This window comes from Mytilus galloprovincialis, chromosome 14, assembly GCF_965363235.1.
Source record: "Mytilus galloprovincialis chromosome 14, xbMytGall1.hap1.1, whole genome shotgun sequence".
Taxonomy (NCBI): domain Eukaryota; kingdom Metazoa; phylum Mollusca; class Bivalvia; order Mytilida; family Mytilidae; genus Mytilus; species Mytilus galloprovincialis.
Genome location: NC_134851.1, coordinates 978,910 through 995,758, shown reverse-complemented (window position 1 = coordinate 995,758; position 16,849 = coordinate 978,910). Strand labels below are relative to the sequence as shown.

The window sequence follows — 16,849 nt, the reverse complement described above, 5'->3', positions numbered from 1 at the left end:
TTGATCTCATTTGACGTCTCTATATGTCACAGATATAATCTAAAATATTGTTTCCAATCTATATTGACACAATCGTCACTTTTTAAATTCATTTATTAATTTCAATACGACTCTCTGACCTAAAACACTAAATTTAAAATCCACTGAATACTTTATCATAAATAAATAAAACGGAAAAATTATATACAAGTAGTTTGAACTGTATTTTAAAAGTCAATAGCTATTGCGGTATTGGTTTTCATTTATATAATCTTAAATAAAACTTAAAGTTCCTATTAGAAATCTGTGAACTTAAAGTTCCTGTTAGAAATATGTGAACTTAAAGTTCCTGTTAGAAATCTGTGAACTTAAAGTTCCTGTTACAAATCTGTGAACTTTAAGTTCCTGTTAGAAATCTGTGAACTTAAAGTTCCTGTTAGAAATCTGTGAACTTAAAATTCCTGTTAGAAATCTGTGAACTTAAAGTTCCTGTTAGAAATCTGTGAACTTAAAGTTCCTATTAGAAATCTGTGAACTTAAAGTTTCTGTTAGAAATCTGTGAACTTAAGTTCCTATTAGAAATCTGTGAACTTAAAGTTCCTGTTAGAAATCTGTGAACTTAAAATTCCTGTTAGAAATCTGTGAACTTAAAGTTCCTGTTAGAAATCTGTGAACTTAAAGTTCCTGTTAGAAATCTGTGAACTTAAAGTTCCTATTAGAAATCTGTGAACTTAAGTTCATATTAGAAATCTGTGAACTTAAGTTCCTATTAGAAATCTGTGAATTTAAAGTTCCTATTATAAATCTGTGAACTTAAAGTTCCTGTTAGAAATCTGTGAACTTAAAGTTCCTGTTAGAAATCTGTGAACTTAAAGTTCCTATTAGAAATCTGTGAACTTAAAGTTTCTGTTAGAAATCTGTGAACTTAAGTTCCTATTAGAAATCTGTGAACTTAAAGTTCCTGATAGAAATCTGTGAACTTAAGATCCTATTAGATATCTGTGAACTTAAAGTTCCTGTTAGAAATCTGTGAACTTAAGTTCCTATTAGAAATCTGTGAACTTAAAGTTCCTGTTAGAAATCTGTGAACTTAAAGTTCCTATTAGAAATCTGTGAACTTAAGTTCATATTAGAAATCTGTGAACTTAAGTTCCTATTAGAAATCTGTGAATTTAAAGTTCCTATTATAAATCTGTGAACTTAAAGTTCCTGTTAGAAATTTGTGAACTTAAAGTTCCTGTTAGAAATCTGTGAACTTAAAGTTCCTATTAGAAATCTGTGAACTTAAAGTTTCTATTAGAAATCTGTGGACTTAAAGTTCCTATTAGAAATATGTGAACTTAAAGTTCCTATTAGAAATCTGTGAACTTAAGTTCCTATTAGAAATCTGTGAACTTAAGTTCCTTTTAGAAATTTGTGAATTTAAAGTTCCTATTATAAATCTGTGAACTTAAAGTTCCTGTTAGAAATCTGTGAACTTAAAGTTCCTATTAGAAATCTGTGAACTTAAAGTTCCTATTAGAAATCTGTGAACTTAAAGTTCCTATTAGAAATCTGTGAACTTAAGTTCCTATTAGAAATCTGTGAACTTAAAGTTCCTGTTAGAAATCTGTGAACTTAAAGTTCCTATTAGAAATCTGTGTTGAATACCAAAATTCTACATGATCTACATCCACATGCTCAATGTTATTATCCAGTGAATGTAACAACTCCAGTAAATAGTCAAACAGATTAATATACACTGGAAAGTTCTTAGTGAGTCCATATTTGTATTTTATTGAAATTAGACACCCATAGGATTGCAAAAATATGTATATGAAAAAAAGTTAATTACTTTAAAAATCACGAGCCAGCTTCCTTAATATACACTGAAAGGTTCTGAGTGAGTTGATATTGTTCAAAAGAATCATTACATGAATGTCACTTATAATTCCATCTAATAATAAAGCAGAAATTTTTTTTAAATACAGTAAACAGTTCGAGTCAGTATATATCGTTCAAAAGAATTATTACACGAATGTCACTATTCCATCAAATAAAGCAGATTTTTTTTTTTAAACACAGTAAAAACAGTGAGATCTGAGTGAGTCTTAAAAGTACAATTTTTCAAATTTGTTAAGATTCCACATAATCAATGAAAATATAAATTTTTTAACTGTTAGTAATGTTACGGATTCTCATAAAAAACTGAGATCATGTGACTATATCAAACTAGATTAAAGTGGCAATTTTTTAACCATGCCTGTGTCCATCGTGATGTCAAATTGGCAAAAAAAGAATAAAACTAAATAATTCATGAAACAATTTAATCAACTTTAGAAGTTATCCTGTAAAATTCTGTAAAAGCTCAGACTGACTAGAGTTAAAATCAATAAAAGAAAGCTTTAAAAAACACGATCGAGGCTCTCAAGAGCCTGAAGTTGCTCACCTTGATATTTTGGCATTTATCTTTCGTTTAAGACTCAGTGAATTAACTGTGTAAGTGTCCAATTTACTCGTACAACATAGTTTGTTTTTTAAACAAATTGTGTAAAATTGTCCTTAAAGGACAATAACTCTTTAAGGGGTCAATGGAAAATTTTGGTCATAGTAACTTATTTGTAGATCTAACTTTGCTGAACATATTTGCTGTTTACAGTTTATCTTTATCATTTATAATATTCAAGATAATAACCAAAAACTGCAATTTTTCCTTAAAATTACCAATTCATTGGCAGCAACCCAACAATGGGTTATTAGATTCATCTGAAAATTTCAGGGCTGATAGAATCGTTACCTTAAGAACATTTATTCCCATGTCAGATTTGCTCTTACTGCTTTGGTTTTTGTGATATAAGCCAAAAACTGCATTTTACCCCTATATGTTCTATTTTTAGGCATGGCGGTCATGTTTTTTGACAAAACAGAAAATGAAACACAAACTTTATTCCAGATACCCTAAGGATCATTCAGCTTAAGTTTGGTTGGAATTGGTTCAGTAGTTTCAGAGGAGAAGATGTTTGAAATAGTTTACACCAGATGGACGACGACGACGGACACCAAGTGATAGCTAAAGCTCAACGTTCCTTCGGAACAGTGAGCTAAAAAATGACCTCAATCAATAAAAAACAAATCTGAACCAAAATTAGGATACCCCTATACAGGTATCTATAACTACAGTAAAACCTGGCTGAACCAAATACTGCATAAACCAAATACCTGTAGAAACCAAACACTTAAGCACTGTCATATTAAATTGTATGCATTGTGAACCTGATAAAACCCAACATTGGCAAAAACCAAACAAAATTTTAAGTCCCAAAGAGGTTCAGTTTTAGCCTGGTTTCACTGTATTTCTGTAAGAATTTCCACTTGAGAAATCAGATTCTTAAATAACAAATTATGGTTACCGGTTAAATAGCATAACAGTTTATATCTATTATAACAGTCTCATTTAAAACTCTTTATGAAAAGCAATTTGTGAATTGTTATTATAAATTCATTAAAATCAAAATGATCTTTAAAAACGCTCCATCAACAACGTAGCAATTACAAATATAAAATGTATAATGATTTTGATAATGTTCAAACTTGAACAATCTGAAATCTAAACTTCAAATAACTATAATCATCTTTAATACAATCAATTACTTCTTTGAAAGTTTTTTTTATTACTAATATTTCATATAATATCAATATTATATCCATAATTATAATCTCATTTTTTTTTAAAAACATTAATTCTTTGGACTATTATTTTGAAAATTAAATCAAAATTTTAATATTTTTAATTTATTAAAAAGTACTTGTAAATGTTTCTAGTTCTTTATTATTTGTTAAAAGCATTATAATACAGTCTATAACATTGAATAAGTGTGAGTTATGGTTGACGTATTGTTCCTACTTGTCACTAAGCTGAAACTTAATCTCTAACTGTCAATTGCATGAGAGTTTATGATTTTTAACAAAATAATAATTTCATAACTTTAATTAAATAAATCATTTATATCATATCATTTAAAAAACTTCTAAAATCAATATTCTTCTGATTCAATGTCTACATGTTACACATACTTGTACGAGTATTTCGTTAGACAACTATGACTAATAAAACTTCAACTCTGAAGAGATTTAACTTTTTCAGAATGCATGTTATAGACACATATCAAGAGGAGATAACTCATCTGTTTTTATAAGGGGAGATAACTCTTCTTTTTATGCCCCACCTACGATAGTAGAGGGGCATTATGTTTTCTGGTCTCTGCCTCCGTCTGTATCCGTTCGTCCATCTGTGCGTCCGTTCGCTTCAGGTTAAAGTTTTTGGTCAAGGTAGTTTTTGAAGAAGTTGAAGTCCAATCAACTTGAAACTTAGTACACATGTTCCCCATGATATGATCTTTCTAATTTTAATGCCAAATTATAGTTTTGACCCCAATTTCATGGTCCACTGAACATAGAAAATGATAGTGCGAAGTTCAGGTTAAAGTTTTTGGTCAAGGTAGTTTTTGATGAAGTTAAAGTTACATCAACTTGAAACTTAGTACACAATAAATTGTTCCCTATGATATGATCTTTCTAATTATAATTCCAAATTATAATTTTGACCCCAATTTCACGGTCCACTGAACATAGAAAATGATAGTGCGAGTGGGGCATCCGTGTACTATGGACACATTCTTGTTTTAATAGGGGAGATAACTCTCTTTATTTTATTAGTCATATTTTACATAAAGACTATTATCACTCTTTTCTTAGAAATAAATTAATTAAAAGCTGTGGACTGATTTCCAATAATACGACTCTCCACAAGAGACCAAATGACACAGAAACAGCTATAGGTCTGCACTGAACAGCCTTCAACACTGAGCAAAGCCTGCATGTTTGCCTATAATATATATGCAGCAGGTATATTTATTTATAAAATAATTACACCTTATGTAAGAATCCTGGATTTTGATTGGTTGATAGCCATTGTATTTTTCACCAATTTACTGTTATCAAATGAATATCGTTCATTTTTTAACGCCACCAGGGTATTTGCCAAAAGGATTTGCCTTTTTTACCCTCTCTGCCATGGTATTTGCCAAAAAATACTCTATCAGACTGGACGCTTGTAACGTCATCATCATCAATGTGTTTGTGAACATTAACACTCGGTGTAATTAAACAAATATAGCATGTTCTTGAGGGATATTTGCGAAAAATACCAGTCTTAATAGAATGAATTTCCCTCGCCTAACGGCTCGCGAAATTTAACATTCTCTCGGCTTGTATTTTTCGCAAATACCCCTCCTTAATATGATATATCTGTTTAAAAACCTTTAAAATGCAACTGTTATTTTTATTTCGTTTAAGATACAGTATGTACTGTGGATTCATTTCAACATTGTAAAGTATCTGGTATTCCAATGTCATGGATTTTGTGTTTAGAGGAAACCACAAATTCAAATATTTTAAGGAATACAAATTTTAGTACCCATGTGCACTAGAGCTCTGCATGTGAACATCAAATTGAAATCTTAGCTACAAAATGATACATGTATATTTCACAATGTCTTTAGATATAAAACTTTAATATAAATCAATACACTTTCAATCTCAGAGATTTTTAATGAGGTTTTCTTTTAAGTTTCATTATTTATAGCATGTTTAGTAAATTGTTTAAATCAATGCTATTCTTCTTAACCATCTTTAATGATCTTATAGAGAATTTTAAATATTTGCTACAAAGAGGTCTTATACATGCAATTGTGTAATGAATAATAAAATTGGTAAATTTGAAAATGGTGATTAATAAAATTAATAGTATAATGGGCACTGTGGGTGCTTGTCTACATAAAATAAACTGTTAAACAGAGATATCTCTCCCCTGGCATGTAATTTCGATAGTATATAATAACAAGAATGTGTCCATAGTACAACCATTTTCTATGTTACCTTCAAATTGGGGTCATAACTATAATTGGGCTTTAAAATTAGAAAGATAATAGCATAGGAAACATGTGTACTAAGGTTCAAGTTGATTGGGCTTCAACTTCAACTGAAACTACCTTGACCAAAAATTTAACCTAAAGTGGGACAGACAGACAGGGGGGGGGGGCATAAAAATTAAAATTTTCATTATCTTAAGGATGTTTGCTTGTCATGTTTTGGAATTTTTGTCAGATTTTTGAAATCCTCTGGTTTCATCCATCTGAATGCCTTAAAAAATTTTGCCCATGGACCCCCATTTTTCTTTTTATAAATCTTTTACATGTATAATTATACGCCATTTGTAACAGTCTTACAAAATCTAATTTATTTTTTAATAGTTTTTGAGAACTTTAACTTGTCAATGATAAAGCTACAAAAAATCAAGAGAGAACATTTTCCCGCCAAAATTCTGATGGCTAATATCTCAAAAACAAGCACATTGACCCCTATATTTTTTTTGCTTTTTTGATTCCTCAATTAATCCCCTATCAATATATACTAGTGTTATGGAAAGCTATTTATTTTGAAACTGAGCAGCGAACTTCCTTAAACAAAATTTCTTTAAATAAGACATCAAACATTATCAATACTTTTTTTTTGACATTTTCAGAATTCAATTTCTTTAGACTATCAATATTAAAATTGAGAATGGAAATGGGGAATGTGTATAAGAGACAACAACCTGACCACATAACAGACAACAGCAGAAGGTCACCAACAGGTCTTCAATGCAGCAAGAAATTCCCGCACCAGGAGGCGTCCTTCAGCTGGCCCCTAAACAAATATATATACTAGTGCAGTGATAATGAAAGCCATACTAAACTCCAAATTGTAGACAAGAAACTAAAATTAAAAATAATACAAGACTAACAAAGGCCAGACTCACACTCACTTACTGGCTTCTGACTTGGGACAGGCGCAAAATGCGGCGGTGTTAAACATGTTTATGAGATCTCAACCCTCCCCCTATACCTCTATATATTTTATGTATAATCTCTTGCGTTTACTTTTCTTCATTGGCTAGAAGTATAGGGGAGGGTTGAGATTTCATAAACATGTTTAACCCCGCCTCTGGCCTTTGTTAGTGTTGTATGATTTTTAATTTTAGTTTCTAATGTATAATTCGGAGTTTAGTATGACGTCCATTATCACTGTACTAGTATACAGGCCAGCTGAAGGACACCTATGGGTGCAGGAATTCTCGCTACATTGAAGACCTGTTGGTGGCCTTTGGCTGTTGTCTGCTCTATGGTCGGGTTGTTGTCTCTTTGACACATTCCCCATTTCCTTTCTCAATTTTAGACACAATCTAATGTTTTCCTTAGATTTAACATAAATTTCAACATTTATGAGAATAAGTAAAAATCATCAATATATATATATATATATATATACTTTTAGGTTTCAATTCTATAAAGAACCAGGAGCAACTTTTTTGTTGACTATAAAAAAGATGTGGTATGATTGCAAATGGGACAACTCTCCACAAGAGACCAAAATGACACATACTATTGAAAAAAATATATAACCAAGATTTTCTCCAAATTTAATAAATTATTACACTTACCTAGAGAATGTTTTAAATGTAAGACATGCAGCTGCACTGCCAGATTTTTAAAGGATTATAATCAATTCTCTGTATTTATACCTTTACCAAGATAAAAATCTTTTAACAAACTAAACAAACAGATATTGTTCTTACTACAGTTATATAAACTGAAGAAAACTAAGAATGCTTTGTTTGAAATGCAAGTCAATTAAACTGTGAAAAACTTCCAACTTTTACAGAAAAATAATCAATTAGTCATGTTTAAGGGGAAAACTTTATACAAGTTTGACCTAAAATATTATGTAATTATAATCATTTTATTTAGGGCAAGGAATGTTAAAAACAGAAACTAATTATATGTCCTTAATACTGGCGCCAAATCAAGTTAGATGGAAGGAGTTCGTCAATAGCCTGTGGTTCCCGAAGCAGCCAAGGGCCTGAGTAAGTAAGTAAAACATGACTTTTGATTGATTGGTCTTGGACTTTAATGCCATTTAAATCAGGACCTATAATGTCTGTTTCTTTTGTACACACATCATTGTCAATATAATGAATTTATGCGGCTGTCATACAAGAATGAGTTTAATCTAGCTATAAACCAGGTTTAATCCAACATTTTCTACATAAGAAAATGTCTTTATAAGAAAATGCCTGCACCAAGTCAGGAATATGACAGTTAATGTTATCGTTTTTATACATTTTCTGTTTACAAAACTTTGAATTTTTCGAAAAACTAAGGATTTTCTTACCCCAGGAGTAGATTACCTTAGCCGTATTTGGCACAACTTTTTGGAATTTTGGGTCCTCAATGCTCTTCAACTTTGTATTTGTTTGGCTTTTTCACTATTTTGATCTGATCGTCACTGATGAGTCTTATGTAGACGAAACGCGCGTCTGGCGTATAAAATTATAATCCTGGTACTTTTGATAACTATTATCCATTTGTTTGCCCTTTTGATTTTGCCATTTGATAAGGGACTTTCCACTTTGATTTTTTCCTCTGATTTCAGTATTTTTGTGATTTTACTTTTTTCTTTACCACTAGTACTGTAGCAATTTTTTTATATTGATTGATGAAGTCTCAGGGAGGGTATCTATACAAAACAATGTATATACTTTCTAGAGGAAAATTGGATATCATAGTTAATATAGAAAAAAGTTGAACAAATTATAAAAATAAAATTGAGAATGCAAATGGGGAATGTGTCAAAGAGACAACAGCAGAAGGTCACCAACAGGTCTTCAATGCAGTGAGAAACTTCCGCACCTTGAGGCGTCCAAGGAGGCAGCTGGCCCCTTAACAAATATATATATATATATATATATATACATACTAGTTCAGTGATAATGGACGTCATAAATTGGTTTTGAATTCAAAACCTCAGCATTGACAGCTGATTACTTATAGACCATTCAAAATTTTCACCAGATTCAAAATACTCCTACATAATAAGAATATGCACATCTACATTGTAATTTTGTCCTCATTAACTACACAGTTTCATGAAATTCTGTTTTGTGGTTTCAATGGGGTTGCAATAACAAAATTTTGCATACTTTATTTAGGCCATTATTCTAAATTCAAAGGTGCATAACTCCTAGAAAGAAAATTGAATCATAATTTCCTGTCTCTATTTTTATGCACATCAAAATACTAGTGTATCATTATTATTAAAATGTTCCATGAAATTCTGATGTGTTGTTTATATATAAATTTGAGTAGAGAAATATTTTCCCCATATTTATCTTAAACACAAAATAAATGATACTAGTATATACTAACAAATAATTCATTTTGGCAAGATTAATATAAATAATTCCTTTCTTTTATTGTGAATTTTATATAGAATTCATCTTGGTTAGAATTTTAAAACAAGTATCAATATTTCTATCTGAAATCTAGGTATACTAATCAATTTACTTCAGGTAAAATCCAGGTGAACTTAATTGTTGATATGTTTACATGCAGAGATACTTTGATTAAACTGACAAAAAATGTTCCACACTTGGGTCCACAAACTTGTATATCGTGTCAGAAAGTGAAAGCTTGTGTGAGAACTAATCTCAGATTGTCAAAGCACGAGTGATAATGCCAAGCTCATTGTCAAAGCCTGAGTGAGATCCAAGCTCTTTTTTTGAGAGAAACATATTCATTTTTTTTAAATGAAAAAAATATTCCGCAAAATGTGCTGTCAATTACATTTTAAATTCTTAAATTGTTCTTTTAAATTGTGAAATTATTTGAATCTTAAATATGCCCAGTTATAAATTCAATAATTTTTTACAATGAATTAAATCAGCATAAATAATATACAAAACATCAAAGCATTTACACTCATTGTATTTGTTTACAGAATCATAAAAACTAAAAAAATTTCAGCAATTATTAAACTGAGATATTCATTTCCTTACAAAACTCACATAATAATAAATGTCAATATATGTCATTTAATGTGTATAATTGTAGGTGTCAAAAGATTACATGAGTCATTAAAAGTCATTTTATTGACTAATATATGTTCAACCTCTTTATGAAAAATAATTAATTTCCAATTACAGATTTTGCCATATAAAGTTGTGTAGTTAGAGAGGTTTAATTTCCTGCTAACCTCTTCCACCTGATTACTAACAAGGGTCTATACTTTTTAGATTTATTAGATTATCGTTGATCATCTCAACGAGATTGATTTTGGAAATTTCTCACTTGAGTCCTTACAACGAAAGTGAGAACAGCAATCGAGTAGAAATGACCAATGATCATGATGATAATCTGTTTATCACTATATTTTACCTATGTGACCAATATTAATCTGTTTATCGCTATATTTTACCTATGTGACCAATGATAATCTGTTTATCGCTATATTTTACCTATGTGACCAATGATAATCTGTTTATCGCTATATTTTACCTATGTGACCAATGATAATCTGTTTATCGTTATATTTTACCTATGTGACCAATGATAATCTGTTTATCGCTATATTTTACCTATGTGACCAATGAAAATCTGTTTATCGCTATATTTTACATATGTGACCAATGAAAATCTGTTTATCGCTATATTTTACATATGTGACCGATGATAATCTGTTTATCGCTTTATTTTACCTATGTGACCAATGATAATCTGTTTATCGCTATATTTTACCTATGTGACCAATGATAATCTGTTTATCGCTATATTTTACATATGTGACCAATGATAATCTGTTTATTGCTATTATTTTACCTATGTGACCAATGATAATCTGTTTATCGCTATATTTTACCTATGTGACCAATGATAATCTGTTTATCGCTATATTTTACCTATGTGACCAATGATAATCTGTTTATCGCTATATTTTACCTATGTGACCAATGATAATCTGTTTATCGCTTTATTTTACCTATGTGACCAACGATAATCTGTTTATCGCTTTATTTTACCTATGTGACCAACGATAATCTGTTTATCGCTTTCTGTTTATTGCTATTATTTTACCTATGTGACCAATGATAATCTGTTTATCGCTATATTTTACCTATGTGACCAATGATAATCTGTTTATCGCTTTATTTTACCTATGTGACCAACGATAATCTGTTTATCGCTTTATTTTACCTATGTGACCAACGATAATCTGTTTATCGCTTTATTTTACCTATGTGACCAACGATAATCTGTTTATCGCTTTATTTTACCTATGTGACCAACGATAATCTGTTTATCGCTTTATTTTACCTATGTGACCAACGATAATCTGTTTATCGCTTTATTTTACCTATGTGACCAAACGATAATCTGTTTATCGCTTTATTTTACCTATGTGACCAACGATAATCTGTTTATCGCTTTATTTTACCTATGTGACCAACGATAATCTGTTTATCGCTATATTTTACCTATGTGACCAATGATAATCTGTTTATCGCTATATTTTACCTATGTGACCAATGATAATCTGTTTATCGCTTTATTTTACCTATGTGACCAACGATAATCTGTTTATCGCTTTATTTTACCTATGTGACCAACGATAATCTGTTTATCGCTTTATTTTACCTATGTGACCAACGATAATCTGTTTATCGCTTTATTTTACCTATGTGACCAACGATAATCTGTTTATCGCTTTATTTTACCTATGACGGCGTTGTCAATAACACCATGTGTCCCTTAGTTTCTAGCAATAAATCTATATCACTCGTAAAATAGCGATAATAGTAAATATCAGATTTAAACCAACTAAGTTTCGCTGCTGATAATTATATCTGATGTATAAAAAGTATTAGTTAACAAGTTTTTTTTTTATTATTAATTTTCTATTATAGCAGAAAAAAATGTCTACCAGTTTTGTTATGAATAAGTATGCCAGAATGGTATTTCAAATTCAATACATCACTTAAAAAAATAGTCAACCTTAAGTTTATAAGTTATAAGGTATAAATTGTAACACACCTAACTTAATAAGGAGATGCATTACGACTACCAGAAAGACCTAACTTAATAAGGAGATGCAGTACGACTACCAAAAAGACAACTTACCCACAAGTCCAAATGAGGTGGCTTTAAGCAACTATAGGTTACTGTACAACTTAATTCTGAGCAAAACTTTGAGTGCCAACAATTATGAAATTCCCTTTTTTTAAATAGGAAATTTATTGTAGAAATGATAAATGTTTCCATTGCTAAATGACTGAGCTTTTTATTCAATATTACAAAATAAGATTCTCTTGGATGTATTTCAAAGGTAAAGAATTTAAAAGAAGAGATAATACCAAGAAACAATGATCAATTCCCTACTGAAAATGTACTTGGGATTCCAGTGGGATACCATTGGGATTCACTCGAATCCCAGTGGGGGAAAAAAATCCAGTGGAATCCCACTGGAATGTTTTGGAGTGTCAGTGGAATCCCAATGGGAAGTTTATCCCGATGGTATCTCAGTGGCATTTCCACTGGATTATTTCTATATTTTCCAGTGGAAATTTGTACTTTGTCATTCCTAATTATCCCACTGGAATTTGGACATGTGTCTTTTATAAATATATAATTCCAGTGGGATGTTGGACTTGTAGAATTTTTATTATAAAAAATTTCAATGAATTTAGCTGATAATTAAATGATGATGGACCTGAAAAATGTTATGTGTTGCTATTTATATATGTACATTTAAACATGTATAAAGTGACTAGAATATATATACTTATTTCACTAACAGTATTTAAGACAATTTAATTTTGAATTTTTCAACAAAGGAGTTGCAGGTAATTAAAATTTATTTATTTTCAAGTACAATTAATTATTAAGTCTATCTCTATATTTAGTTAAGTATTATATCATGATTATACACAAATATTATTTCCAAGCAGTCTCTTTCTTATCAATTAGTAATAGAAATGTTATGTGCCAATCTGTTTTCAATTTGCCTCTGTGAAATGGACAGGAAATGATATGTACACACTCAATGGGGCCCAATGAAGGAGACCACATGTCTTTGTATATTTCTCTTAAATTCCTACAGTTCAAAATATAAAAATAATAGATAAAAGTTGGTAAATATCATTTATTTATTATTATATATATCAGATATTTAAGATTTAGGAAATTTAATAGTATGATTAGGAAAACATTGCAAGGAATCAAACAACTCCCTATAGATACAACCCCAACACTGGTCAGATTCAAAATTTGAACTTGCAGCCATTACAAGAAAAGATGTCTTATTTATCTTGACCAAAATATGAATTTTACCATGGATGTAAGGTTGTGGACTAAAATTTAAAAGAGCAAAAGTTATATTCTATTGATATTAAAAAGTGAAGATGTATTTTTTTGATGACATGACTATTGGATTTGTGAAGATTGATGTTTTCATATTTTTTGGATTAAATCTTCTGGTAAGTACAAATTATGAATAAGTATTTCAACCTTTTTGAAAATTATGAAACTATCATTTCCTTCAAATAAATTGTGACCATGCAGGATCAAGAAAATAACTATAAGACCATGCATTTTTTGCATATACATAATTACTATTGGATTGTCACAGTATGACACATGACTAATATATCTTTAAGACAATCTCTTCAATAAAATATTATTCAATAGTAGCTAGTTTTCGCAAAATTGGAGATCTGTAGTATGACTGTAATAATTTAATATATATAGAGACATCTTTTCCAAAAAAGCAAAAAGTATTATCTTTTAAAACTTAATTAGTACATATGTACTCAATTATCATGATTGTGGATCAAATTTGAGATTTTAAAAATGGCAAGACATACATGTTAATATGGGCCTATGATGTTAGAGTAAAATAAAAGACCAATACACATCAAAGTAAAGAATAACCTATACACTTCACTTGCATTTCCAAAAAAAAGACAATAAACTATTTAAGACATGAAAAAATAACGTGATTGATCTGCTGTTTTCACTGGAATTTAAAATAATTTCACTACACATAGTGTTGAAGAATCCATTTAAATTTCTCTGGGTTTGCATTAAAATCCCACTGGAATTATTGAAATTTCATTGGGATCCCATTGAAATTTCAGTGGAAATTGCCCAGAATCACACTGGGATTTTAAAAATATCACTGAGATTCCACTGGAATCCAAGTGGGATTTTTGAAAAAATATCACTGAGATTCCACTGGAATCCAAGTGGGATTTTAAAAATATCACTGAGATTCCACTGAGATTCCACTGGAATCTTCTAAAAATCCCGACAAAATTGTCCAGTGGAATTCCAGTGGGAACCAGTGGAATTCCCAAGTGAGATTTATGTGGGATTTCAGTGGAATTCCACTGATTATTTTTAGTAGGGAAGGTATACAAATATGGCTTACACGAAAACTTACAATAAATTGTCAAAAAATATTGATTTGTGCAGAGTAAGCATACAATTTATAATTCCAGCAGAAAATACTGTTTAAATAAATGCATTAAAACAGAAAGGTTTATAGATTACCTGTTATAAAAAGATATATCAGGGGAGATTAAATATTGACTGAAACTTTCACACATTGTAAATATTGGCGGAGGTTATCTTATTCCAAACCTTTAGAACATTTGATAAAGATTGATTACATACAGAAGAATATTTATCATAGCATTCAACTTAAATAACTGTGCAAAGCATGTTTGATATTAAAGTGTTTTAAAGGTACCAGTTGGATACAAACTGTACCCGAGTTTAATACAAACTGGAAACAAATCTGTGGTCAAAATAAGTAAACCTTCTGCCTGTCTTGAAATGAGATTTTTACTGGTTTGAATGGCTGATAAAAATTTTATATATTTTTTTTTTAAATCATAATTAGTTCAAAGAAATTTTGTTCCAACTTGTTTATACAGTTTATTGTCCAAATAATAAACTTTCTCTAATTTTTGTGCTATTTTCACATTTCCTGACCAGTGTGAGAAAAATATTTCTCCTCACTAAAGAAAAATCTGTTCTCGGCAAATGATTTGTTGAACTTTAATTGTGACGTTAAATTTTCTTGTTTTCTTCTGAATTTTCTTATTGTGACGTCATGAAAAAAGGCGACCATGTCTGATGACGTCACATCAAAAGTACACAACTTTCCTCAAATCTTTTAAAAGGAAGGATAAAAATCATTAGAGACACAGATTCCACCACTGTAACTCTTGTATTAAGATAATTCTCCACTCTCAACAGTCAAATTATAATTATTTAAAAAGCTTGGCAAGCATGGCGCATTAAATATTAAAATTTAACTGTCTCGAGTGGAGAAATATTGTAATACACTTGTTGCAGTACTGAAATGTAGTTGTGGAATCTATGTATTCAGCATTCTTGCCAGATCTCTTAATTATTAACGGTTGCAAGAAAATTGTTGGAGAAAAAAAAAAATCTCTAACTTGAAATGTGTAACAAATTCTACCTATAAATCTATTAAAGCATTTGCAATGATAGACAAAAAAAACCAAATCATAGTCCAAGTTTTTATTTCAATTTCCGTTTATAAGACTTGTTTTAGATCTTGTATTATTGATCATTTTTGCTGTATAAGTTTCTTAGCCTTTCTATTTTATTTTTTTGAGAAAATATGCAAAAACTGGTAAACTACCAAGAATCATCCAATGGTTCAGTCTTTATGACTTTTTTGTAGATCTTGTGGTGTTGATCATTTTCATGTTTAAAATGCCTTATCACCCATCGTTCATATGTCTATTAAAGTTTTCACGATAAATAATCAATATTCCATATTAAAAAAGTAATCAAAAGACACCACCTCCCCTTCTCATGTACACAAATGTACATCTGCTACTCTCTTTTACTTTGTCAAGATTTTCCCTAAAAATGGCAGAAAAAAAATCAAACAAATTTACTCTCCACAGTCAATGAAAAAGGATAAAAATGTACATTTAGTGGTTAAAAAACATCAATTGATTAAACTTCAAATACTCTCTTATAATACTGCCAATGACTATATTGGATTATGTTATACATAAAATCTTTGCAGGAAAGGGGGACAACTCAATCACAAACTCTTACTTTGTATCGATCAGCCAACTATTGACAGAGTTAAATGTAAAACTGTATTTACTCATCATTTTGATCACACCAGACATTAGATAGAAACATGAGAGCATCTATTGATCTTCTTCATTTAAGAATCAAATCTGATTATGCTATAGCTGTTGTATAATATATACAAGTAATAAGCTTATCAATATATGGCTCTTTTTTTTTTAGAATTCTATCATTATAATAGCTGACAACAAATCATTTAGACATGAGGAAGTATTTATGTCAAAAATGGCTAAATATAAATGTGGACAGTTTCTGTTCCATAATATTTTCTCTGATATAATTTGACCTGAAAGTTATCAGCCATGTCAACCTGTATTTTGTATAGTCTGAAGATGCAGTTCTGTTATATATCTCAGTCATATTTTAGTAATATTTTATTGTCTAGGAAAAATTGAGCATAAAAAATACCAGAACTTTAATAAGTTGGACTGGCATGACTGGTCTTCTTCATCAAAACACCTGCCACTATAAGGAATATCTAAAACATTACAGTAACTATGGTTACCAGTCTTTCAATAAAAATAGTGTATCATCTTAAATATGATTGAAATATTTGCTACTGAACAACAACCTATCTAAAATATATCTATCAAGTGAATAAAGATTTCTGATAAAGATTGAAATTTAGGTTTTTATACTTATAATAATGAGTATAATGCTCACTTTGGTCTAGGCCTCTTCATGATCTATATTACTATGACCCCAGTCTTTCATTTAGTGTACGGTATATACATTTGTATATGTATCAACCTAAATATGAATGAAATATTTGCCACTGAACAACAATCTATTCACAAGGGCATGAAGGTTTTCTGAAA

General features: G+C 30.0%; 1 protein-coding gene across 4 annotated transcripts in view; it reads right to left on the bottom strand.

The window, feature by feature from the left end:
* LOC143059025 (uncharacterized) overlaps positions 1 to 16,849 on the bottom strand; it is a 61,238-nt gene that overhangs the window by 38,509 nt on the left and 5,880 nt on the right. The window contains exon 1 of one of the 4 annotated variants that reach the window (XM_076232491.1): positions 9,264 to 9,419. The exons of 2 other annotated variants lie outside the window; for them this stretch is intronic. In XM_076232491.1, the coding sequence (XP_076088606.1) occupies positions 9,264 to 9,274 (11 nt within the window). In that variant the 5' untranslated portion in view covers positions 9,275 to 9,419. Of the gene's footprint in view, positions 1 to 7,498; positions 7,576 to 9,263; positions 9,420 to 16,849 lie in introns of those variants that run through there. One more of the 4 variants, XM_076232492.1, reaches the window with a different exon arrangement.